Here is a 27,003-nt window from a genome sequence, read left to right on the forward strand (position 1 = left end):
CTATCAATCTTGACTGGCTACTCAGGATGCAAACTGTTGCATTCTAAGTAATAAACTAATGTTTTCAAGAGCTGGCAGCAATGCAGTTGTCAGAGACAGAGTGAAAAATTGTTCTCCATTGGCTCAAGTGTCACAAGATCATGCATTGCCTTTGTTTCTAGAAATGGGGAACAGGAACTCTCCTTTCCCTTCGAGGCTTAGAAAATAATTTTATGCCACCCTTTAGGGTGCTCCAGAGACCAAAGCAGCCACTGCACTCACATCACACACAGCTGCTGTGTGATCCCTGTTCTCCCTTCCCACCAAATAATGCAGAATAAGACCCAAAATTCTCAACTCCAGAGCACTCTGAAACCTCCTAGATTTTTCCTACTAAGAAACAATGCAGGGTACTGTGAAGGTGGAATAGACAGAACACTTTTTTAAAAGGTAAGAACCCCTGGGGCACCTGAAAATCCTATTTTAATGGACAAACATTGAGTTTTATGTGTGCCCTTTCTCAGACACTCATATCTGGAATAGTTTGAAATGTTTATTGACTCTTCCCTCCACAATCTACCACAAAGGGCTTCATGGTTGCCCTCCAGGTTCCAAATATACAAATATTAAGTAAAGAAATCTGTGAAGTGACTGGCAGTTCCAGCTGAAGCCTGGAACATGCTGCAGCAACACAAGACCCCCAAGTCCCCCAGAGTAAAAGAATTAATTTCTCTAAATTGAGAAGATGAATTCCTACACTTGATAAGGACATAGCTCAGCACAAGGAGAAAGAAAAAAAATGCTGCCTGACCTGTTTGTTCATCTTGGAGTTCTAAAGCCATCAGTGAGAGAGGCAGCACAAGGACACGGCAGTTCTGGGACATGGTGGCAGCAGAAGAAGGCTGGAGAAAATTTTATTTGGTCAACAGCATCCAATTTGCTATACTACATCACCACCTTTTAAGGAGCTATGAGAGACCACTGAAAGGTGCAAGAGGAAGATGTGGTAATTTTTCACCAGCTGAGGAGGACAGATTTCACATTAAAGAGTTTTGACACATAGAAAGTAGCACAGTACCAAACCCGCATGACATTAGGCAATTTTGCTCTGTTTCAGCCCACATTTTACTAATTTTTTATGCTGTAAATAGCATTTCCCATTCATTTGGTCTGAGCTCCAGGGGCTTTTAAAAACTACCACGCTGTGGGCTGCATTCAAAGCGAAATTTTATAAACAAGCACATCAAAAAACTGAGTGCTCGTCTGAGGCACCAGCACAAAGCAGTCCAGCATAAATAGCCCTTAAGAGTCTGACCATGCATTTAAAACTTCACTGCCCACCCATAAATCATTGCTATTTTGTTACATGCTGAACCTTGAACCACTTTCCATGAGAGCAATAGACTGACTTTTTGGCACTGTGAACTCTAATAAATTTCTTTATATGCCTGCACAGCCACTAACTTGAGTAATTTACTTAGATTTGTATTCTTTCGTTGGCTGTTGAAATTAAAATTTTCAGATGTTAATAAATACCACCAATACTTGTGGTGGTGGCATTTTAGCCTTGTGTTAATAAGAAAACAAACAGAAGATACAATTTCAGTTTACAACTGATCTGTAAATATAATAATTTTTCCCCAAGGTATAAGGCAATATGTATATTTTCTTTCCTTGTATTAGCTTTTTTTCTAGCAGAAATATCTTTCCTCATAGGTTACAAAGGCACACAATCTAACATGTTCCTAAATTCCCTTTTCTTCATTGCCTCATCTGCTTTAGACCCCCACTCCCCTATTTCCCCACTCCTATCCACAAACTTCCTGCTTATTCTGGCCCCAGAACACGGCTTAAACCACAAACGTTTTCACACTTAGACACCAAAACGTAGTGAAAGAATTAGTATCTTCTTATTTACTCAAAGCTTGCATATTAAAAGATCCAGAAGTTTGGGGTTTTTGCACTGGAAAGTTCTGGATTCTCTTTCCTCTTCTAAATTAGGTCACTTTATACAAATGAGTCAAACACTTTTTGGCCTAAAACGTGAAAGATAAGAATTTAGCTTGCTCACAACAGCAGTCGAAGGACTAAGAACACCCTGTCAGTAAAGCCAGGGTTCATCCCTAAAAATCACTTTGTCCTGGAGAGTGACTGTATTTTTTGCACACTGTGTTTTACTGATGAGGCACTTCCTTCATCATGGGACCTGTAAAACTTCCAGCAGTCCCATTCTCTGCAAGTACCTCGGATTTCATCAGAAAACCTGTCTTTTGCAATTGCCAACAGCAGCAGTTTTAACTGCAACAGCCAGTGCCTCTGGACTCTGACATCTGTTCAATTTACGTCCTTCATTCCTGCTGCTTGTTTCATCAGAAAAACAAAATCTGAGAGTGCAGGATGGTCATTCCACCCTCTGACACTCACACCACACCTGCAGACGCAGAGTGCGCCAAAGAAACGGAACAGAAGTTATACCTGCCACACCTTGATGCTTTCAAGTATTCTTCTAGCAGATGGGGAGAATTCAGACAGTGTGCGGACCAGTGTTTCTGCCAAATATAAAGCCTTAAAGTCTTTCTTAAATACAAGGTCTTAGGAGGGCAAATTCAGCCAGATCTGATCCAAATGTTCTGCATTTGTTGGAACTGTAACTATTGACCTTCCCCACATTTAGGCTGGACTCAGAGCTGCTGTCCCACAGTTGTAGGATGGAGCTCAGGGGAAAATGCTCGAAGTTAAATATTTTTGCATTCCCAGGGCCACGTTTTCAGCTTCAAAAATAGCTCTCCCCATTTCCACTGCAAGACTGGAAGGAGGGCTGCCAACATCACACAGGTCATTGCCCTGCCCCATGTAATAAATCCCTAATTTGACTTCTTGTTTTTTGCTCACACAGGTAAACATCAGCTGAATCCAACTGATTCCTCCTGGCCAGGCAAGGCCAAGCTGAAAATGACCTGCTTAAACTGCAAATCATGTACATAGTTAATACCTGAGGCTTAACTTCATGCCTGGGGTTTGGTAATGAACTCCTGTTCATGTAAATCTTGTGTAAATTAACTCTTTGACAAAATTAGCTTGTGGTTTTACCTGGCTCACAGGTAAATCCATACAGATTTTGAGGCTGTGATCAAGCAATGTGTCTGCACAAGAATTTGAGCAACAGGGAGCACAGAGAGTGATGGCAGGTGATGGAGGCAAGAGCCTGAAAAATGGAGGGCAAAAAGAGCCAGCAAAAGGCAAAATGTTTTTAACTACTAATGGGGATTACTTGGAGAAATGTGGTCATGGTATTTCTACAGACAGCGTAACAAAAATGCTAATTCTTTGTCATTGCTAAGTTAATTATTTGCATGTTTTTAGTACATTTAATTCTTCCAGCTCCTGCAGTCAATACTGCAAATGAATATGATCCGATTACAAATATTGCATTTATACTTCTCACTACTGATGGGGAAAGGTTCAATGTATGAAACCTAGAAAAGATACTAAACCTACTTTCAAGTTAAAGTTAGCAGAAGATTGAAAGAATTTATTTTTTAATAGCTTTATATTTTACTTCCAGAGTTTAGCAATATTGGCTGCATCAGTCCTGCATTAGAGAAAAGATTCACTAGAAGCTCAATAAGCACAACTTGTCTTTAAGACTCCAGTTTCAAAACAAACATTATTATTATATCCTGCATACCTCTGTTTTGATGCATTGTAATTTAACCTGAAATCAGTCAGGTACCTTCATATTAATTTCCTTTCTTCATTAGTCTTCATCCGCATAAAAGTTTAATATTTAGTTCCTGCACAGAGGGCTTCTCTCATTTCCATATCGTGCATCTCAAACATCTCATTGTCTGCAAGGTACTTGCATTGCTAAAAATGTCGTCTGGTGCACTGCACTGAAGCCTACGTGCACCAAGTACAACCAGAAGGCCTTTGTCTTCTTCCCGAGCTACTGTGTTTGTCACTTCTGCAACAAGACTGAAAACTCTATGGGGTGGATTAGATTCTCATGTTTTATTCAGCAATGAATCACCTGGATGACAGTCTGCAAATACATGAAACTTGGCTTGTGTGAGATGCTTTGCAAAGCATGTCCCAAACTAATATATTTACATGTGGAATATGTGCTTTCTCTTGTTCCAAGACCGTGGGATCACCCCAGGTGTTTCTGGAGGTGCCAATCCACCAGGCCACTTTTCCTCCCTGAAGAGAATTTACTTTGCATTATTTTATCTTGTGTTTCAGTTGACAGCAGCTGAATGTTTGATGTTTAAAGATGGGGGGATTAGTCTTCCAAACACCTTGTTTGAAAAAGAGGAAAACACTTTAAAAAGCAAGATTACTCCAAATGCAGGTTTATTCCTGTCTCTTTTCCCTTTTTACTTTTCAGTCAAAAGCAGTTAAAAATATTATTGCTGCATTTTCCTTCACATGGGAAGATAAACCCTTCCTGCTCCCGTATCAGTCTATTTCTCGCAACAGGAGCAAACTGTGGGCTCCATGGGTTTGTATAATATTTACATAAAGATTTCCCATCTGAAATTCAGTATGGGGATGAGAAGAGTTTTTCATCAAAGTCCAAGACTTGCACTGTAGTCCAGAATGAGACAAACACATGGGAATATTTTGAGCTAATTAAAATCAGTGACAATTCTCTACAGTAACTAGTTTTACATGGGTATGTGATGTGTTATATAAAACTATATGCTCTGGGGACTGAACAGCTCCATTTTTTCCAGTAGCAAGCACACCAAGAACGCTTTTAGTCATTGTCACATGAAGTTGGCATTGGTCAAACAAATCAGATCTGACATGCAGACCTGGAAAGAAAGTTATTGCAGCAAAATAAAGCACATAAAATTCAACTGCTCTTCAGTAATCCTCAAACAAATTACTGAAATGCTGCACTAGTGAATCAAAACTACAAGACAGAACTAAATCAATATGGCAGTGGTAAAATTGGAATGGACAACATTATTGTTCTTATCAAACTAAGAGAAATACCAAAAAGAAAAATAACAAGAGTTAGAAGTGAACTAGGAATTAGCCTTATTTCTGTGAGAAATAAAGGCAGTGGAAGTCTGGAGTGGGTTTGAGCTGATCTCAGCTGTGATTTTACTTTGTTATTGTGACTTCTGCACTGACATCAACTATGACTTGCAGATTTTCTTGCACACTCAAGACAAGCTTGGTGTAGGACTATTAGAACTTTGCAGGATAGTAGTGAGCCAGACTAATGCTAAAAAAATACAGTATTGTGTAATTGGACCTGCAAGAAATTTCATAGATTTTTGTGTGATTTAGCAAGCTCTGCTATTTGTTTTCACTGCCAGAGAATTATGAATCCTTTTTTAAGAATTTGAGTATTTGTAATCCAGAAACCACATCTGTGGGCCATAATGTGATTGCTACTTGGTGGAGCTTTGTGTATCAGGATCAGAGGATGGTTTGGGCTGGAAGGGTCCTGAAAGCTCCTCCAGTTCCACCCTTGCCATGGCAGGGACACCTTCCACCATCCCAGGCTGCTCCAAGCCCCAGTGTCCAGTTTTGTCTCATCAAAGTATTTGCACATCTTTGTACCACTTTGCACATTGTAAGACATGACCCATGGCAAAAAAAAAAAAAAAAAAAAAAAAATCATCCAGAAGCATGGAAATGCTAAAACTTGGCTGAGCACATTGGCTCTGTTGCAGAAGAATCTGTGTGAAGTTAGTTGTTGCCAAAGGGCAAAGTATCTACAAGTTTTACCCTGGGGGCTGCAAAATTCTGTGGTTTCTAGAGATGTTGTGGGCAGCCAGAAGTACAAAGTAAGACAAAATACTTATTTGCTTTCAAAAATGTGTTTTACCAGCCCACTTCATCCTCAAAAAATTATTCCATCTTAGTAAACAAGTAACTGAAAAACTCTCCAAGTCTTGCCTTCCTGCTATTGCCTGCTGCTGAGGCAGGTAAAAAGGAAAACCCTGCTGGAAGTTTAGGATGTAGGTTTTCCACAAACTCTTGATTGATTTCTATCTTCCACAATGCAGGATTCTGTGTGTTTCTGTCCCCTCCACTACTCTAAACACCAGAGTTCGGGGTCAGCAAGCCTTACCGTAGAGCTGTGGAAATTTCTAGAATCTATTCACTCATCTTCCATGGTGCAATGGCCGCAACAGCAATTGAGGAGTGTTTCAGTAGAAACAATTACCAATGAAACCTAAAAATGGAACCTTAACAGTGCTAAAAAACAGCCATAGCTATGTACTCCAGCTCCATCTCTTAATCAAGAGCAACTTATATTTACACAGCCCATGAAATGCAAAGTTTGAGGATCCTGGTTTCAAAGGCACTCTGCTATTTAATAGAATAAACCAGCACACCACATTTTCCATGAGGAGGTTCAGTTAATGCTCAGGACCGAGCTTTCATAGCACACTACATGATAATCCAGACCTAGTGAACAAAAACCAGGATCAAGTGCCCAGCTCCCAGTTCTGTCTGCCTATTTAGCACCTGATGGGCACAGAGCTCTGCTCTGTGTGACAGGGAAAGGATGACACTCCTCCTTCCTGGAGGCCTCCACGCAGAGATGTCTCACACACACAGAGTGGTAAATTGAGTATACAGATGATTCTGCTGGTTCTGGCAACCAGAAAGAAAGCAGAATATTTTTAGCATGGCACTTCATTACCAGTTTAACGGCATCCCAAGGTTTAGCAGCCTGTCAGGTCAGAAAGAAATTATACCTTGTTAGAGAAAAGCACTGAAACAAATTTCCTCATTAAGTACCATGTCTCCTAGCTTTTGCCTATTGCTGGAAAAATCGTTTTTCACCCTGTAAATTGGATAAGTAAGATTCAATCATTTTTTTGTTTTATGTTAGGCTATCTCCATCACTTTTACCTTCCTTGCCACTAGAGAGATTATAAGTGGGTGTTTCTGGGTCATTGATTAAAAAGTATTAAAATACTTCCACAAGTATTTTATAATAGCATTGATGCTGAAGTTGAAAAACTGATCACTTTGTGTACAAACGTCTTAATAAATTAGTGAATCTTAGTGACTTTTTGTATAGTAATTTTGAGACTGCTACATTTGCCATAGGTTAATTATATTTACCATGCCAACTGGGCATTGTCCTCAGCTAGTCATACTAGTCCTTAAATCTGTTCAATTTTTCCATCAAATGAATCCCTAGTGTTTTTCTAAGGAGGCTGACATCCTCCAGCAGCTCTCCTTCCTTTCTAACTCCTGGTTTATCTCCTACCACAGCCGTAGAAGCAGAATGAATCCTTGATATCCCATCATTCTATAAAATATATCTTAATATTCCTGGCATACTTGTCTTTGTAACATTCTCCAGGCATACAACGTATTAGTAGCCCTAATGAAGAACAGTGAGTTAAAAGACTGACAAAAATTAGTATTAGTTTAAAGTAAGCCAAAGGCTTGTTTAAACCCCTGCTCAGAGCAGATCATCTCCAAAGCTGAACAGTCCCATATAATAACTGCAATAATTAAACCACATATTTGCTTCCAATATTTGTGAGATCTGTCCTTACTGACAGTCAATATCTGTTTCAAGCACATTACAGTCCTGGCTGCTGATACAGACCAAAGATAAATTAATTATGGATAGGAATTTGTGACCAAGTGTTCCCAGAAACTCGGACTATCTGTCTCATTGCACAGAGCCATCAGCTCTTAGCTGCCAAGCAGGACTGAAATAAGCAAAACAGAGACAGGAAATTCACTGTCCCAGCCCCAAAATACTGAACAATCTCAGCCCAGGCCAGAGCACACTTGTCTTTTGTCAAAAGCAAAACAAGAGAAGCCTACTTAATGATCAACAAAGGCAATTGCAACAGGCCAGCACTGGAGAAGGTGAGGGAGTCCAGGTGGTAGAAAATCTCACTTGGACTTTGGTGGTGGTTTTTGTGTGTGTGCAAATGGGACATGGCAACAGATTCATTGCCTTTTGAGTATTCAGGGAGGAGAGAAAAAAAGACCCACTTGCACACCTCAGAGCAGGTTGTGCTCCTAACAAAGTGTGAACAGACAAAGGGTGAAGGTCTGGCAGCCACAGTCCAGGTGAGCTGGGATGGAAATGCCCTTGTGTCACCTGGCTTTAACACAGATTTATACAAAACATGGGGAAAATGCACCCACAGTCACTCTCATTTTATTTTTTTTTCTATTAGATATTTCATTATTTAATTTGATTTACTTGACAGAAGCTTTTAAATTAAACTCTGTCTGGAACCTGTATGAGCAGGTTGAGAGCCAGTAAGCACAAGCGATCTGTACACGTATAAAATATTTCAAAGAACTGAGAGGGTTGTCTCTAATTTCCAAACCTCAGTGGCAGCAGAGCCTGATTAACAGCAGCAACATCTGGTGAAGTACTTCCAGTTGTTCTTCTCCATTGCAGTTTTCCAGTCTTTATAAACCCCTGGCTGTCCATACTGTCAGTCAAACTGCACACAACTGAATAGCAGGCAGTCAAACAGCAGCTAGAAATAAACTCTGTGCTGTGTGTCACAGCTGGAAGCCCACACCAGCCTTGCAGCTGCCAGTTACTCCCAGCCCAAAATACATGCTTAGAAGCAGGACTGTCACAGAATCCTGCAGTCACAAACAGTGAGCCACCAACCATTGCTGTACAACAAAATCAGCTTACAGGCAAGGAGCTGGCTTTAAGGGCTGTTAGGGATCAGTTCCACTTGTGCTGTTGAATGTACTTTGATCTCCTGGGTTTCAGAACATGCCTAAATTTAAAATAAGCTGCTGCAAGGGCAACTATCCTTTTGTGCAGCAATTGAGCTGCATGAATTGGGCACAAGTAGAAGGAGGGCAGGAATGTGGAGATTCATCTTTCTGCCTGTTTTGGCACAGGCACATGCACTGAGTCAGACAAACTACAACTTCAGCAGCTGTGAAAAAGTGGATCTGCAATTTGCCAGGAGGAGAAAAGAGAGGTGGGATTCAATTTCCAACTTCTGATTGTCTCTGGGGGCTGGTCCTGGAAAACAAAGCTTATTCTGTGTGTTATGGATACTCCCATTGACACTGAATTAATACCTCCTCTGCTGCACCAGCCCACTTAGACAAGGCACAGTTCACTTTAGGGCGGAGCAGCCTGAGGATCTCTGTAACATGAAGTTCATAAGGCCTTCAGAAGGTATCTTATTCTGTTTTTCATAGAGACCTTAAAGACGAAACTGGGGGTTCAAACAGCCCAGAAGATGAAGGTATAAACCTGTCCTCATGTGAAGATACCACAGGTTTAAACAAGGCCTTTATATTTTAGCTGCAGCCATGAAATGCTACACGGTTTTATTTCCAAGCATTTCAGAGATAAATGCATTTGATGCTTCTCATAAACAGCCTGGAGCAGATAAGCAAAGAACCAACACTGACCTTATGTCAGATTTACAATTTTTATTTTTTAAGCCCTCGGAAAACCAATTACCTAAACCATAAGCTAGTTTGGAGAAAACTAATCTCCTCAGTGCTCAGCCCAGAGAGGCTTGTAAAGCACCCAGCTCACACAGAGGTAGGAAGAACCATGTGGATAAGAAAGGATTGCAGGCTATTGTAGCTCTGACCCTGCCTCATGCTTCTGATGCTCTCTCTCTTTGAGGTACAGCGCGCCCGGATCGGGAAATTAAATCGCCCAGGGATCTTAGAAATAATTACCAACTGGCCAGAGGGAGAAAGTTTTGGTGTGACAGACGAGGAACAAGAACCAGTGACCCGGGCTGAAGAAGCACCACCTTACAACCAGCTACCGGCAGAGGAAATCCGTTATGCCCTGTTCACCGACGGTTCCTGTCGCATTGTAGGGACAAATCGGAAATGGAAAGCAGCTGTATGGAGCTCTACACGACGGGTTGCAGAAGCTACTGAAGGAGAAGGAGGGTCTAGTCAATTCGCTGAACTCAAAGCTGTCCAACTGGCTTTGAATATTGCCGAAAGAGAAAGGTGGCCAAAGCTCTATCTTTACACTGATTCCTGGATGGTAGCCAACGCTTTGTGGGGATGGCTGCAGAGATGGAAAGAGACGAACTGGCAGCGCAGAGGAAGACCAATGTGGGCTGCAGAAGAGTGGAAAGACATAGCTACTCGGTTAGACAAGCTACCCGTGAAGGTTCGCCATGTGGACGCCCATGTCCCCAGAAGTAGAGCTAACGAAGAACAGCAAAATAACCATCAAGTAGATCAAGCAGCAAAAATAGGGGGGTTGGAAATAGATTTAGATTGGAAACATAAGGGAGAGTTGTTCCTGGCTCGATGGGCCCATGATGCCTCAGGCCATCAGGGGAGGGATGCTACCTACAAGTGGGCACGAGACCGAGGGGTGGATCTAACCATGGACAGCATTACTCAAGTTATTCATGATTGTGACACTTGCGCTGCCATCAAGCAGGCCAAGCGGGTGAAGCCCCTCTGGTATGGAGGACAGTGGTCCAAGTACAGGTATGGGGAGGTTTGGCAGATTGATTACATCGCACTGCCTCAGACCCGCCAGGGTAAACGTTATGTGCTGACCATGGTGGAAGCCACCACCGGATGGTTGGAGACTTACCCTGTATCTCATGCCACTGCCCACAACACCATCCTGGGCCTGGAAAAACAGGTCCTTTGGAGGCATGGTACTCCTGAGAGGATCGAATCAGACAATGGGACTCATTTTAAGAATAACCTTGTCAACACCTGGGCTAGGGAACACGGTATTGAGTGGGTGTACCACATCCCTTACCATGCACCAGCTGCAGGTAAAGTGGAGAGGTACAATGGATTGTTAAAGACCACCTTAAAGGCATTGGGTGGGGATTACAATGAGAACTGGGACAGTAGAGACTTGATGACAAAAAAAAAAAAAAAAAGAAAAAAAAGACACAGAAAAAAGACCAATAAAACCCATAACAAACAAAACAAAACAAAACAAAACAAAAAAACCAACCTAAACCAAAAACAAAGTCCAAAAACAACAACAAAAAAACCCCAAAAAAAAAAAAAACCCAAAACATGAAGATCTACTGCACTTCACCTGCAATCTAAACTTCTTGGATTATTTCTTATTGCATTGTGTCACTGATGGTGGCTTAAGGGTTAAGCAGCAATAAAGGCTCACCAGGCTATGGGTCAGTACCCCAAAGCAGCCATCATTCTGAGTGTGCTTTAAACCTCTCTGAATTGAACATCAGCCTATAGGAATCCCAGGTCCTACTAAAATGAGGAAATGCAGAAAGAGCTGAACTGCAGTCCTGCAGCAGCATCAGCCTCCTGACCTTATCTCCAGAAGTAACCAGGGTGATCCTGAGCTGTTTACTCAGCAGTTTAATAGGTGAAAGATGGAGTTAATCTGGGCTTCAGAGAGAAGTAAAAAGAATGATGGAGATGGTCCCAGTGGAAACTGGCAGCCACTGCATGGTGCCATGACCTGATCATTGGATAAAAGGTAAAACGTTGGAAGAAATCCCATTGAAGGAATGAAATATGGCCAACTTCTTTCTGCACTAGCTTTTTATAACACAACAGTTCTAAAAAGCTTCAGACTGCCTGGGTTGTAACAGCTTCACAACATATTTATTCATTACTGTTTACTGTCTTATCCTAATAAATATCACAGTCAATAAAAGCTTTATGCCAGCTGCCTGTATCCTTTGGTTAACCTTCTGCAAAATTTGCCTTTTCATCATGACTGTCTTCACAAAGCCAGAAAGAAAAAGAGTTTTCTTTGCTAGTGCCTTCTTTTTTCCCCTGTGTATTTTAATACAGAGATGCATTTGCAAATTTTATGTGTTAGTTTTTTTAATACTTGCTTAGTGGTCCTACAACACTTGCTGTAAAGTTTAGACAGCCTAATATAAATGTGACAGAATAATAAAAAAAAAACACCAAATCATCAGTCATCTCCATCTGGAAGAGTTCTAGTCTAAATTCCAGCAGCACTGGAATTCCACTGCTGCTTTACACCAGGTAGAAAAGCATGGCTTCTACCTTTTAAAATTATTCCTTCTAAAAATTTGAGCAACATTTGAGCACAGTTTATCAAGGTCCTCTGGCAAGCTTCATGAACCACAGATTTATTTCATAGCTGTGACTATTTCCCCGTACGCTAGCAATCCCCAGTCTTGCAGAGACTGCCCTCAGGGCAGGATATGTCTCCACAGCTCTCACAGAACAGCCAACATTAAAAAATCAGTGAAACTGAATGGAAGTAAAAGAGTTTGTCAGAGTCAGTGTGCTCTGTCCAAGCCAATGTGCTTCTCTACACAAAGCCGTAAGTTAGACACAGAAATTTTGTCCTCAAAATTCAGCAGCTTCATGTTAAAAGTAGAACCAGACTCACCCAATATTAAAAAAAATTAAAACAAGTTTTAAAAAAAAAAAAATATCCTCATTCCACTTCCACAGCTTAGTCCAAACTGCAGCAGGGGAGATTTAGGTGGGACATGAAGAGGAATTTCTTCCCACAAGGGGCAACTGGGCATTGGAAGAGGCTGCCCAGGAAGGTGGTGGAGTCCCTGTCCCTGTAGGAGTTCAAAGAATGACAGCATGTGGCACTGAGTGCTCTGCTCTGTTGACAGGTTGGATTCAGAGCTCATTTCTAACCTAATTCCTTCCGTGGTTCTGTGTGATTCCACAAAATAAAACTAAGTAAAGATCTGCACGAATCAAAGAAAAAGCATCCAAGATCTGTCTTGGGCATTTAGCGGTTTTTTAAGAGAATGTTAGACTAAATATTTTGTCTCTGCTTTAGCAGTGCCAGCAGTGATTCATCCCTACAAAATACTGTTGAATAATTAAAAGTAGATGATATCTCTGTTCTCTCCTAATAACATTTTTTTCCTACTCCTACTTTTTCTCTTTGAAACAAATGTCTACCAGTCAGTTAATTAACATTCATTTTTCTAGGATCTGCTCAGCACAGGAATACACTAGGTCTTCAGGTGAAAGTAATTGATAGACTACATTATCCAAAGTTGTTTTCCATTCCTTTGTCCTTGGCAAAGCAGTGTTGCAATGACAACCAATATCTTTGAGCAGAACACATTAACAAGATTGCTAATTTTTTGGTTCTGCTAACAAAAAAAAAAAAAAAAAAAAAAAAAAAGCCTCATCACTCTATTAAATAAAAATGGCAACTATTACTAATTTTCTTATTTTTCTACAAAGAACAGAGGCTGAAATGCCCAGTACAGTGAGCTTTTAATTACTCCAAAGGATAAATCCCAGATCCATGAAACTTCTTACTCTCTTTATTGTGGGCCTTCCTTAGATAATGCTGCTGTGAAAAAAATCTCTATTCTGAGTAAGACTGAGAGGGCACCTCAGATAATAATTCATCATTATTATCACAGAGCTCCTTGGTCATGTAACCACAGAGAAACAATTACAGGGGAGGAAGGCTGGGTCCCTCCTGTAAAATTTAACATTTTTCATCAGCTGACACAATCTTTTACTCATTCCAGGAGTCTGAGGATCAGCACATATTGCCCGAGCTGTCCATGCTGATTATATAGAGTTTATAGTGCTGCTGAATGCAATGATCTGCAGGTAGGACAGCACAGCCAGGGGGATTTTCTCACTGACCGCATGGACTTCTCTGTACAATACATCCACCTCCACTGACTTGTATCTCACTCAGTGGAAATTCACATTGTGCTTCAGCTAGACAAGTAGCAGAGCAAGAAAGGCAGTTTTCTCAAACCAAACTGAGTTTCCTGTTTCACTTTCAGTGCTTCTTAAAAGCACTTACAGTTAAATTGTGAGGGAAAATGTGATGCAAAACTACGACTTTTGGTCACGTTAAAGTAATATCTATGTTAATGCTTTTTTTTTTCTTGCTTTTTTTTTTTTTTTTTTTTTTTTTTTTAAGAAGGTAGGCTTTTCTGGAAAACTTGGGATAATCTGGAGAGCTGGAGATATGACTGTTGCACCAAGTTTCTAGTTAATTTCAATTTTAGAAGACTTTCCTAGAATCACTTCATACTAGGTTTTATGAAACCATAAAGCATTTTAGGTTTACATGCCTGTCTGCATGCCTAAAAGGCAGACAAAGCAGTTAACCTGGGTTGTAACTGATCACATATTTCCCTTTTATATATGATAAGGAGTAATAGGATTTATTCCACTGGTAGTAAGAATTGCATCTTAGTGGTCATCTTGTTAAGAAGAATTATATATTTTTAATGAATTTACTTCCTCCGATTTTGGGAGGCTTTCTATGTGCACAAGAAGTTTAGTGGCTTTTAGGGTGTGTTGAGAGTAAAATGTGCATTGGCTGTGGGTAAAGTCTGGGTATTATACACACAATCTAAATATTAGTACTGTAATACTAAATTTAGTATTTTTACAGTATCTACCAGTATTTTATTCTTAAACTTGTGTCTGGTGTAATCCAGTACTTCTCTCCTTCTGCCAAGCACAAATTTATAATGTATTTTGATTTATTTTATTCTCATGGAAAAAAATGTTAAAATCTATGTATCCTCTGCAACATTTGACTTCATTTGCATATGTAAGTATTTAAGTAATGTAAGTAATATATGTAAGTAATTTTCTGCAAGGGCTGAAGTTAACAACAAACCACTGTTTTTAATTTTAGGCTTTAAATTTTTAAGTGATTGCATCTGTAGGCACCAAATAATAAAACGGGATACAGAACAACAGAGCTGCTTTCTTCCAAAATTTATTTGGAAATAAACTAATGTATTTCCAAATATGGAAATAATGGGAGCTAATTATTTATTATTTATTAATGAGGCCCAACAGCTTGGTCCTTGTTCTGTTGGACTGATCCAAGAGTAGCACCAGACTCATGACACTTGAAAAACAAGGATGGCTGTTTTCTAAGACTCCACACTGAGAGAAAAAACCCCAGATTTTTGTAAAGTTTGTGACAGAAACAAAGCCCTGCAGCAGAGAGTAAGGCAAGCTCATCATGAGGGAGATCAGCCAGATGCAAATCCAATAGTGCAACATAAGCAGAGGAAAGAAAGAAAGGAACCCATCCTGTCTTGCTGACTTTATGAGCACAGATTCCACCAGAAGCCTTCCACCTACTTCCAGCAACTTTCAGGGGTTCTGATCCAGCACCTAAGATGAACTGAATCCACTGATATTTAGGACAAGTTTGCCACTGAATTCAGTAGGGTCAATATTTCCTTGCTGTTGCATTGGCCCTCATCATCCTGCTGCTTTAAAAAAGGTCCATGTCAGGAGGTTCTTGGCCAGACCAAGTATTCTGCATGTTTGCAGAACAGGCTTGGGAACCCAGTTTACAAAACTGCTAATTACAAATGGTAATCATTCTAAGAAACAGAATTTACAGCAATTAAACTCCTTTTTGCCAGCTGACAAAATTATAATGAAGCTATTTCTCTCTGATTCTTTACTTGATATTCAGCTATTTTGGGTTAAATATTTGGTGGCCATTTTTGTCTTCAGCATCTCAAAACCCAAGTCAGAAATTCCTCACACCAGTCCTAAGGCAGGCTGAGCAGCCTTCCCAACAGTTCAAGTGAGGTTATGTGAAAATTAAAATTAAAATTAAAATTATAATTAAAATTAAAATTAAATTTATGCTGTACCAATACCACAGGTTAGTTACCACAACACTACAGCAAGACAGAGATTTCAAGCAAAGAATATTTAGCTCATCATTCAGTCATGTATAACCATCCACATATGTAGCTGCTTGCTCTCCAAAATTCATCCAGTCAATCACGATGCCACAGGCATGAGGGACAATATTTCAAGGCTCTGGGAATTAATGTTTTGTTATAGCTTAATGTATCACTAGACCAGCAGGTGGAAAAGAAGGCTTCCATGAGATGCATTACCCAGGCAAGCTCAAAGTAACACAAAGCAGCAGGCTGTGGGGGCAGATCTCTGGCTCAGCTGGCCACTCTCCTTCTATTAAAGCTTTAATGCAAGAAAAGCTGGCATGCAGTTTTATTTTATCTGGGTTTGGTTGGGAATTACAATGCAGTTCCAGGATAGCTTCAACATCTATGGGCAGCAGGGTTTTTTGAACCACAGCTTAGCTGAAAGCTAAGAGATGACTTTAAGCCTTCCAGAGCCTCTCTCTACGAATGTTTTGCTTTACCAGAATTCAATTCTGCAGAAGCAGAAGGGCATCCAATTGTGTGATACAAAAGAAAGCACCAGGTACTCAGAGCCCATTTGATTATGATAAGCTCTTCTCTAAGCTCATGGCAGTAATAAAACCAGAAGATTATTTGTTTAGCCTTCCTGACAAAACAGGAGGGAGACCTTGTTGGCCAAACATAGCCAAGATGCTTGAGAAATCTCTGTGGGCACGGAATGCCTTCCAAGGGCATCTTCTCCCACCAGCGGAATTCCAAGCACTCACACTAAGCTTTTAGTAGTTCAGCCCCACAGTATGTGTTCAATCATTCAACAAAACCAATTATAACACATTCTTGAGACTTTTATGACCATCCCTAACATATTCAGAATTGAGTTTGTCTCTTTAGCCATTCATTCACACTAACAATGCACAAACACTAAAACTTCATTTAGTTTTCTATGACTTTGAAGACATCCCATATGTCTTCCATTCTTGTTTTCTTCAGATTATAGGGCTAAATGAAGAATTATACTTCTGTCATGAACACATAAATAACTGTTCACTGTACAAAATTCAAACACATCTTCTCCTAACTCTTCTCCCATTTTCCCTTAAGAGAAAAGCTTCAGGAACATTTAAAGCACAAGAATTATATTATTGTATATCCAAATATATCCAAATATACTTCAGATTATCTATCCCTATGATTTGTGTCTCTGGTCTTCAACTTTCAGTCTCAAAATCACATTTCAAATGTTGCACAATTATCAGTAGCTGTGATTTCTGCCTTTTAAATCTATTAAATTTACCTTCACCTTATTTTGTCACATCTAGCATGAAAACTTCACAAGAAGATTTCAAAGCTCAGCATGCCTAAAAAAGGACCATTTTCTACCCCCAGAAACATATTCCTGTTTTCTCCCATGTATCTTAATAGACTGTGTGAAAGTAATTTTCTTTCATACAGGGAAGTTTTAAAATAACAAAAATACAAATCCTGTGTACAAATCCTTTCCTCTGCAAACCCCTGTCACAAACATCAATATCTGAAAACCAACAAAGCAAAATGAAAAAGCAGGCTTCACCCTGGATGTATTTTTCTTCCTTTCCTCCAAATCCAGAATGACAATTCCTGTGCTCCAGCTCCCTGTACACCTTTGGAAGACAGTTCCAAAGCAAACAGATGTTTCCCTGATAGTTTTTTTGGGTTTTTTTTAACTTTTTAAATTTTCTCCACATTGCTTTGTAAATTAAATACTTCAGAAACTTGGGGAAATGTCTCCATGAAATCTTTGCAATGCCTAATTTTGCATGTGAGTTGTGCATCATCCAAACTTATTCCCACAGGGGTATTCAACTGGAGAAAAACGAATTCATTGTGAAATGCATCACTTTTCTAAATAAGTCAGGATTTTGGAAGAGCTGGTGCTATATAACCTTCTTTCTACCACTTCTAGCTCACAGATGTGTTAACAGCTCAGTGATTAAAAGCTGACCATGGAAGGACAGAAATGATAGAGGTGAGCACTTCCATCCTCTTTTTTTCATGCCTACTTTGTGTTTGCATTAAAAAATAAATAAATCAAATAAAAACCCACACAAAGGGAGCACAAGTTAGCTGCAATCTTGTTGTATTTCATTAAATGCTTTAAAATTCTGTTTTCCATCCTTACAGATTTCTCATCCTTTCAGCAGAGCCACAACCACCTGGGGATTTACTGCTGCCTCCCACAGTATTCCTGAGGTCCTCTCTTGCACACACAGAGCCCTAACTTCTTCTTAGCCATTAATGCTGAAATGCTTCTTTCAGCTAAAAGGATCAGGCATGTGACTCCATTAAGAAAACTGCATGGCCAGAAAGAGAGCTGTAAAAAGGCCAAAGGCAAATGCAGAATTCTCTGTCCTAGAGAGTAAGTGCATCTCTGGCAGCAGTGTCTGCAGAGACGGGTTATTTTCCTTCCCACCAAGACAGAGAATAATGAAGGGAAAAAATAAAATAAAATAAAATAAAATAAAATAAAATAAAATAAAATAAAATAAAATAAAATAAAATAAAATAAAATAAAATAAAATAAAATAAAATAAAATAAAATAAAATAAAATAAAATAAAATAAAATAAAGCACTTCCATCACTGAGTGTTTTGCAAAGTCATCCCACACCCAAAATTTGACACCAGAACCATGCATGTCACACCACCCCAACAGAACAAGCCATGCTAGACAGCCCAAGAGTAAATTAAAACTGGTCCTCTCTGCTTTCTCTCAGCCTCTTCACAGAGTTTTTTTTTATCTGTCCATAATTCATCCCTAAAGCCTCCCAACCTGTGATACCCTCCTGTTCACCCAGCAAGGAAGTGTCCCTCTCATGCCACACAAAGGGCTGCATGTCATCTCCATGATACAAAATTGAAAGAAATGGGAAATTACTCAATTATTCTTATTCTTATTCTTATTCTTATTCTTATTCTTATTCTTATTCTTATTCTTATTCTTATTCTTAATAATAATAATAATAATAATAATAATAATAATAATAATAATATTTTAACTGAGGCCACAGAAGATGCCTTCCAGCAAACAGAGAGACTTCCTAGTGCATGGAGCTCACCTGTACTTGCATGACAGCATAAAACCAACAGCAGAGAATTACTTTTTCAAGCACCCAGAATAGGATGAATGGTGAGGGCAATTATGGCAATTTCTACAGAAAAGCCCACTGTGCCAGGTCACTTAACAAAACAAACCCAAACAAACCACACAAAACAGTGAGTGGTTACTGTTGTGGGACAAAGACTTTTTCCTAATAGCAGTTTTTTAATTTTCATGGTTTTTTAATTTCTAATTTAGACAGAAATTTTTACATACCATAGTCTGTCTTGAGGACTACAGCAGGTATAGTACACTTATCAATTTCTTACCCATTGCTAAGAATTACTGATGCTTCTCATCAGCAAGTAGCAATGGCTTTCTCTGAGATGACTATTTAATTTTAAGAAATGTTCAGAAGATAAGTGAACTGGATGTTATACCTACTAGTGAGAAGACTATACCATAAAACGAGCTATAATCCTCATCTGTGTCACTCTGTTCTTTCCTCTTCTTTAAAAAGGAGAGAAAAATCCTAGCTATAAAGTAAAAAATCAGATTTGTGACTTTATTTTTAAGTGTGCTAAGCAGGCACAGCTCTATCTTCTCTGATTTTGACAGACCAGAATCTGGTAAGGGGAAAGGACTTAAAACCAACCAGAAGTGTTGTCAACAATGAAATACTCAGGACTAGCTGGCACTGGGGCCAGCGAATGACTTGTGGACTCATGACCCCTGTTCAAATGTGCCCGTAAAATTAGCACAGAAAAAATTAAAAAGAGGCAGCTGGAATAGTCCCTGCTGCCATTCCTATCAGCACCTCCTCTGCCCTTCATTTAACAGTCAATAATCCATGAAAGAATTTCAGGTTTAAAGGCTTCTTTGGAAGCGTGTGAATTGACACGGTGTAAATAACTTCTTCCTTGAAATCAGAATGAGATAAGTAATTTATAATGTGACCTTAGCATTTCTCACTCCTTCTCCTGGCTTTTTTTTTTTTTTTTTTTAATTTTTTTTTATTTTATTTTAAATTTTGTTTGAGTTTGCAGTGCCCTTTCCTCAGTGGAATTCAGCGTGTTTAATCTTTTCCTTTCAAATATACACAGAGATTTTTTACTCTCTCCTCCCTTCAACTCCTGCATCTCAGGCTTAAGCTTTTGTTTGTTTTTGTGCTAAAGCTCTCTTTTGATTGGTAACTTCTCTTCCCTTATTCACCCAGCTGCTCTCTCCTCCCATACAAGATATACACAGAAGGCTGCCATCTAAAAATGAGGGAGGTCAGTGGACTAAACTAATAATGAGAAAAAAAAGATTTGCAAATGTTTGTGAAGTTAAGTCTCTTTCCTATCCTCTGGGAAAAGAGCAAGACTCTGGATTTTCACTGTATGCATTATTTTTTTTTCTTTTTTTACTCCATGGATATCTCTTTCACATAAGCCTCCAGCTAAGAGGAAACATTTCCTAGAGAAAAAAAATTAAACCTCTTCAGTCATTCTTGCTGAGTTAATGTCTTACAGAGGCGTGGGGGAGGAGGGCTCAGAGGCTGCCTGACCTTATCACACAAGAGAAGCAGCTTCTGCAAACACAGAAAGCAAATATTCTGGCAAATATTTGAATGCTGAAAAGTTAAATCACACACACATATACGCACACATGGCACAAGCACAACCTCTGCTTTGCTGTTTCAAAAGCTGCCTGGGAGAGTCAGGAGACTTTTAACATCACTTTTCTCAGTGATGAGAAATGGCAATTCTTCCAAGGAAAACAGTTTAGGCAAGATTGAAATTACACAGCCTAAGGGCTGACACACAAGGCTGCCAATATGGATTTTTGCCCATTAAAAAGATCCACAAATGACAGGAAAATATGTTGGTGCTCTCAGTCTCGCTTTTCACATAAAGACCCAGTTTTATCACCCTGAAAGTATTTCTCTTTTTGTTTTTAGGAATATAAGAGATTTGACTTCTTTGTTTCTGAAGCAGGAAACCTCATCAGATTAAAAAAAAAAACCTCTATTTTGACTAATATTTTGAAGTAAGAGATGAAACATGTAAGAGATTAAATATTTAAAACACTTGGTGTGGGTTAGTTAAATCCAGCTACCTTCTAATAAAAAATAAAGGGCATAGAGAGCTCTGTAAAAGACTCTTCTCTGTTCTTGCAAGCAGAGCCTGACCAAACTTCAGCTCTAATTTATGCATATTTCAATGAACTCTCAAGTGAGAAGAAAAAGCACAAGAGGACATTGAAAAGAAATACCACATCTTCACCCCAAAGGTTTAGTCAAAATATTTTCAGGCAGAGAACTTGAGGAGACACAAAATTCATGGGGTTATTTATCTTTTAAGCACTGTGTCTCCATGTAAAGAAAATCCTAATTTATTTTTGGTAGCATATACTAAAAAGCTGCTGCTATCTGCTACCCTACACCTAGAGAAGGCTGAATAAGAACTATGTCATTATGGGAAATCAAGAATATTCCCATTTTTTTTAATACCGTGAAGACATCCTGTAAATCAGCTTCAAGTATTTTAATGTCTGACTTAAATATAAATATTCGTGTGCATGTGTGTATATCCATATGTCTACACACAGTTTGTGGTGAGATCCTAGAGTAGAGTCCTAGGAAATTGGGCAGCTGATTCCTTCCAAACGCAAGAGCTTTTAAAAGGAGACTAGAAAAAAAAGTTAGAAAAAAAAAACAAGCGAAAAAAAAACCAAGCAAAAAAAAAAAAAACAAAAAACAAACAAACAAACAAACAAAAAACCAACAACACCAAAAAAAAGACAACGAAATCCCCCCTGCAAGATTCTCTCTTCCTTTAGAAAAGCAGAAAAAAACCAAATTCACAGCTTAGATTCCAGTTCAGATCATATCTAAGTTCTGTGTAGTACTAAGTTCCAAGACCCTGCTTTAGGCTTTTCTTGACTTTTTATGACGCATATTATTATTTTTATTTAATAATAAGACACTGAGAAACTCAGCCACTGCTGCAAATTTCAGTGAATGACTGCTTGCTAGATACTGTAATTTGTGCCTGTAATAAAAATTAACAAATCAACAGCACAGTAGCTGTGGTTTGGCATAGCTTTACCTTGGCTGCTTCTTCTGGATGGAGCCCAGAGTTTAGGGACCTGCCAGGAGCCATTAAAAAGTGAACCAAGCCATAAAATGTGACACACTGGAGAACAAAAAAATCATTCTTGCCAGAAAAATGCTGTTGACAACAGCATAACATCCTCATGCACACTTTTAAACACCCCTATACCCTTGCACAGCACTTTGAAAATCTTTAATGTGGTGTAAAAATGTCTTTCAAAAATAACAGGATTAAACTTCCAGCCAGAGATCCACAATCAGGTGTGATCAGCCACCATCCTATACGTGTTCCTGGTTAAAGCCCAGGATTTGTGGATGTTACTCTTGTTCCTGCAAATAACTTGCAGCAATTCAAGAGTATACTTACCTTTCTTTTGGTAATCAGCAAAATACTTCAATAATTTGTGCTGAATGACCATAAATGCCAAAAGGCTTCTGATCACACCTGCTTGGACAGGAAACAAAGCAGAGGGTTCTGCCCTCGTGCTCCCTTGTACTGGAGTTTGCATCACAGCAGTGACACAAGACAAGGGGCACATAAAGGTTGAGATCCAGGCCTCAGTTCATTGTCTAAAATGTCATATTTTTACTGATCTGTGTCCAAAATGCAGTGAGGAAATACTGCCTTTGAAAAGGGCAATAATACAATATAAAATATAAAATATAAAATATAAAATATAAAATATAAAATATAAAATATAAAATAAAGAAAAACCATAAAATATAAAAATACAAAATAGAAAATAAATAAAAAATGTAAAGTGCAAAATGTAAATGAAATAATAATGGAAATAATAATATTTCCATTTGCCGTTTACAGCATGGTAATGAATTTAATAGAACTAACCCACTGCAGGTGGCTGGAGTTTTACATTTGGAATAATGAATTCTCTATGGAGGGTAGCCTAGATCCAGGACCACATCAAATGAAGCAGATAAAATTGTTTTTTATCTTCCTACTGCTCCGTCTGGAAAGATCCACAGATCCATAAGCAGAGTTTATCAGAAGCAGACATCTGTGGAGGACAATTATTTTCCCCAATGGCTGATGAAACAGATTCTGCTGTTTCTGATAGGATGAGCCACCAGCATGTACTGCAAAAAAGGTTTGGTCATCAGCTTTGAAATGTCCCAGTGGGTGGGTGCCATGCTCACCTGAAAAAGATCATTGCCAGCATGAAAAAGGCAGTGCAAAGGACCTTTTGTCCCAGAATTTGTGCAGCCAACATGAATTACAGGATTAGAACTGAGAGGTGCTGGTGGCTCCTACTGCTGAGAAGCCCTGATGGGTGTGAGTGGGAAGAAAACCAAGGATATGGGAGGAGAAGGAGATAGGGGGAAGCAGAAGAGAAAGGAAACAAATCAAGGCAGAAGGAAGATGAAGACAGGGAAAGGGTAATTAACTAGCAGTAATTCATCAATGGCAAAACACAAAACAAAATTCAGGCAAAAAAAACAAACCAAAAAGAACAAAATAAAGCAAAACCAAAACAACAACAACAACAAAAAAATTCAAACCTTTTTCTGGAAGGGGTGAATACATTTGTAAACCTGCAAAAATTTACTGAGGACTGGCAAGGTTTAAAAACCAAGAAATACTATTCTGTCCTTTCTAAATGACCTCTTCAAACTCTTTCTGAAATGAAGCTTTGATCATGATCATTTTATGCAGAAGGCTGAGCCAACACTGAAGCAGAATGAACTATGTAACTTCTCCAGCACAGGGAAGTGAAATGCAAAGCTAAGGAAAGACAAATCACTCTTGCCTTTGGCTATCATTCATTCCCTACCATTAAGGAAACACAGTGATTGATGATCACTGCTGAAAGGGCTAATAATCTACAAACAGAAGTAAAACAGCATATCTGGTACTGCTTTAGAGAATGTCCCGAAGGATTTGACCATCACAGATAAACAAATTCTGCTATTGTCACTTTACTGAAGTTGTGGGTAGTGTGCAAAGCTGCTACAACCTTTCTTAGCAAAGTGGACCAGTACTAAAATATGAAACCATCCCTTTTAGGCAGTCATATTCATACTACAAATCATAAAACTGAGGTGTAAGGAAGTACTGCCTGGCTTTCTCCCATTTGCAGTGGCAGGAATAGGCTGGCAAATTTCCCTTTTTAGCTGAACTTGCTCTCTATAGAGGCCATGCTTCCACGGCAGCAATATTCAGTACAAATGAAGTGTAAAAGTTGGTTAGTTTATAGAATAGCAGGGTTCTTGTAGCACAATTTTTCAGAGCAGCATGTACTCTGAGATGTGCTCTGAGCACCAAGTGAGCACATTAAGGTCAGTTGTGGAACAAATATCACACAAATCCAAAGCACCTCCAGGTAAAGCCTTGTTTTCCACTTGAACTTCCACTGAGTTCATCTTCACTGCTGCCAAGCTTAAGCTCCACTTCCCATTCCAGTCTGTCCACACATGCTCTCTCAGATTCCTTTTTGAGATGAAACTATTGGTTTCACCTGAAAACTGCCAGATTTTCATTTTGAGAAGGTCGGTGTGACCACATAAACACACAGAGATTCATTCAGACATTAAGAACATCAGAAAATATCAGAAACTAAACCTTTTTTCTTAAAAAAAAAAAAAAGCTCTTGTCTACAAGGAAGCTGTAGTTTCAGAACTGATAGAGAAATAGAAAAGGGAAAATATCTATGTGTAATAGAAGGAGATTTGCAACGACTTATATCCAGTCCTGTTAAATTCATTTGTCACTGAGAGAGGAAGGGAGAGAGGTTGAGAATATTTATATTTACCACAAGTTAGTGGAGAAACATCAACCTTCAGCTGATTCCCACAAAACATTTAGGCAGCCACAACAAATTGTGGGGACGATCAGAGTGAGTCAGAATTTAACCTTTCCTTAAAGAAGACAGCAGTTTATTCACAGGATCTCTTTCTGTACTAATTCACAGTTTTCTGAAAGACTGATTCCATTCAAGATTTTGTCTCCAACTTTAAATCCCCATGTTTTCTCTGGTGCTAGATTCTCTGCTGGCTGCTCCAGCACAATGCAGAGAAACTGAACAACATGAAAAGGGAGGAGTTTCAGCTTCTTCTTAATAGACCAACTAGATCACACAACACACAAAACTTTTTTTTTTTTTTTTTAATGAGGTAGGACACATGCTGTTTTCATTGAAATTTGTGGGTGCTGTGTCTGTAAATTCAATGTATCTGTAAGTCTGGGCTTAAACTGGTCCTTCCACAAATTCAGGGGTGCTGCTGAAGGTTTTTTTTTGGCTGAAATTCTTCCATATGTCTCCACTGCAAACTGCCTAGGTGAGATGAAGGAGAACTCTCCTCTGCCCTATTTGCAAATGCCCAGAAAACCCTTGAACTCTCCTTGACAACACTGACTGCACTCTGGTAGAAGTTGTCTTGGATTCATTGTTTGAACAAGAGCCAAAGGATAATTCAAGTTTTCTTTAGCATTATACCTGCAACTAAGAAATATGTTAAATCCTAGCATCACTACAAAGATTTTATTAATAAGGATTCCCTTTAAAAATTAATATAGTCACAAGATAAAATTGGTTTTAATATTACTTGCTAAGTTCAGAAAGGAAAGAAAATACATTTTATGTTTACATATTTACAGATTACTATATATATTCTACAGAATACACAGGATAGAGAATATTCACGTTACAACTGATCACCTACAGACACCACGAGTCTATACAACCCCTCAGTGAACAAATTTAAAGTATCCTCATCCTTTTGAAGTTACTGAACACAGGCTGCTGGGAAGGTCAACAGCACACTCTAAAAACCTGTATTTCTAAGCACTGTTATGCTTCTATTATTGTTCTATGCTGCTGCTTAAACATCTTGACTATTATAGGGACTAATCAGCAGTTCAGAGATAGATAAATAATTCCTTTATTTTTTCAGGTTAAATGACACCCCACCATTTTTACTATCAAAAACTTGAAGGCAGGACACATACATTATTCTGAAGGTAGGACGCATACATTTACCATGATCTCATTACCGCAACGATTTTTCAAATACTGCAAGTATTGTAAATATATTGTAAATATTGGGAGTAAAGAGGAAACCATCACCTGAAAAAGTGCACATCAGCCTTTGTTAGCTCTGGAAATCGTCTTGGCAAAGTCAGAGTCTCAAAATGCCCCTGTGGTCTGGAGCAATTGTTTTGGTGACAGGCGGATGGGTGACAGTGCATGCGCAGACTTCAGCCTCAATAATGGCTGAGGTTTCATTTTGGTTTTCCAGAATCTGTCAGCACATGAACACATGGACACCACTTGCAAACTTGCAGCGGCACTCCTCTGGAAGGCCAGCCATGAAATTATAGTGTCACTGCACCCAAAAATTATTTACTGCAAGTTTCTTAATGGCCATGCTAATATATTAAATGTTTTCCAAATAGGAATAATAAGCAAACTCTTCAGCCAAGGGCATTTGTAATCCAAATACAATAAAACAATTAAAGGGAAATGTGACAGCTTATTTAGGCAAATGGTGATCACATCTAGGTAATTCCCCTTTTATAGTGCTACAATAATTAATGATGAGATAGGACTGGTGCTTAACTAAAATGGACAGTCAGCTCTAAATATACACAGCTAACACTGAAAAATACTGGATGAGGTGTCGAGGGTAGCTGTTCCAAGTGGAATCACAGAGAGGCTGGCGTTGGAGGGGACCTCCAGAAGTCTTCTTGCCCATCTCCACTGCACCAGCAAGAACTTTTGGAGGACAACGTCATGAACAGCTTCCCCCACATGGCAGCACAAATGAAAACACAGAAATTATTACAGAGGTCAAAGGGTGGAGTGAGACAGGCCCAGATGGTCAGAGAGATGATACAAGTGGATATAACACACTGCAGAAAAGAGGTGTCAAGCAGGTAAAGTGAAGTGGGATTTGATGAGGATTTTAATTCAGTTCCATGGAGGCATCCAGAGAGAAGGTGACAAATCTGTGTCAAGGACTGCTGTGGCCAGTGGGAAAAACAAGGTTAGAGCAATCTACAGCTAATTGCCTGTAGGGCAGTGCTCAAATTCAATGCTGGTTATCCATCACCTCACTCAACAGAAGTGAAACAGGTTTCAGCTTTAGTGGTGGCACTCACAGCAAAGAAAAAACAAAGATTTATTTTGCCACCACATTCCCAGGGTGATCCTCAGCTGCGTGGACAGGACTCAGTTTAATAGGTGAAAGACGAAGCTAATCTGGGGCAAGGGTTTCAGAGGGAAGTAAAAAGAATGA

At 39.1% G+C, this 27,003-nt stretch overlaps 1 protein-coding gene across 3 annotated transcripts in view; it reads right to left on the bottom strand.

The window, feature by feature from the left end:
- The window catches only part of MARCHF3 (membrane associated ring-CH-type finger 3), a 55,965-nt gene that overhangs the window by 23,016 nt on the left and 5,946 nt on the right, over window positions 1-27,003 (bottom strand). The window contains exon 1 of one of the 3 annotated variants that reach the window (XM_056513463.1): window positions 791-937. The exons of 1 other annotated variant lie outside the window; for it this stretch is intronic. In XM_056513463.1, coding sequence (XP_056369438.1) covers window positions 791-863 — 73 coding nt within the window. In that variant the 5' untranslated portion in view covers window positions 864-937. Of the gene's footprint in view, window positions 1-790; window positions 938-27,003 lie in introns of those variants that run through there. One more of the 3 variants, XM_056513465.1, reaches the window with a different exon arrangement.

This window comes from Oenanthe melanoleuca, chromosome Z (assembly GCF_029582105.1).
Source record: "Oenanthe melanoleuca isolate GR-GAL-2019-014 chromosome Z, OMel1.0, whole genome shotgun sequence".
Classification (NCBI taxonomy): Eukaryota; Metazoa; Chordata; class Aves; order Passeriformes; family Muscicapidae; genus Oenanthe; species Oenanthe melanoleuca.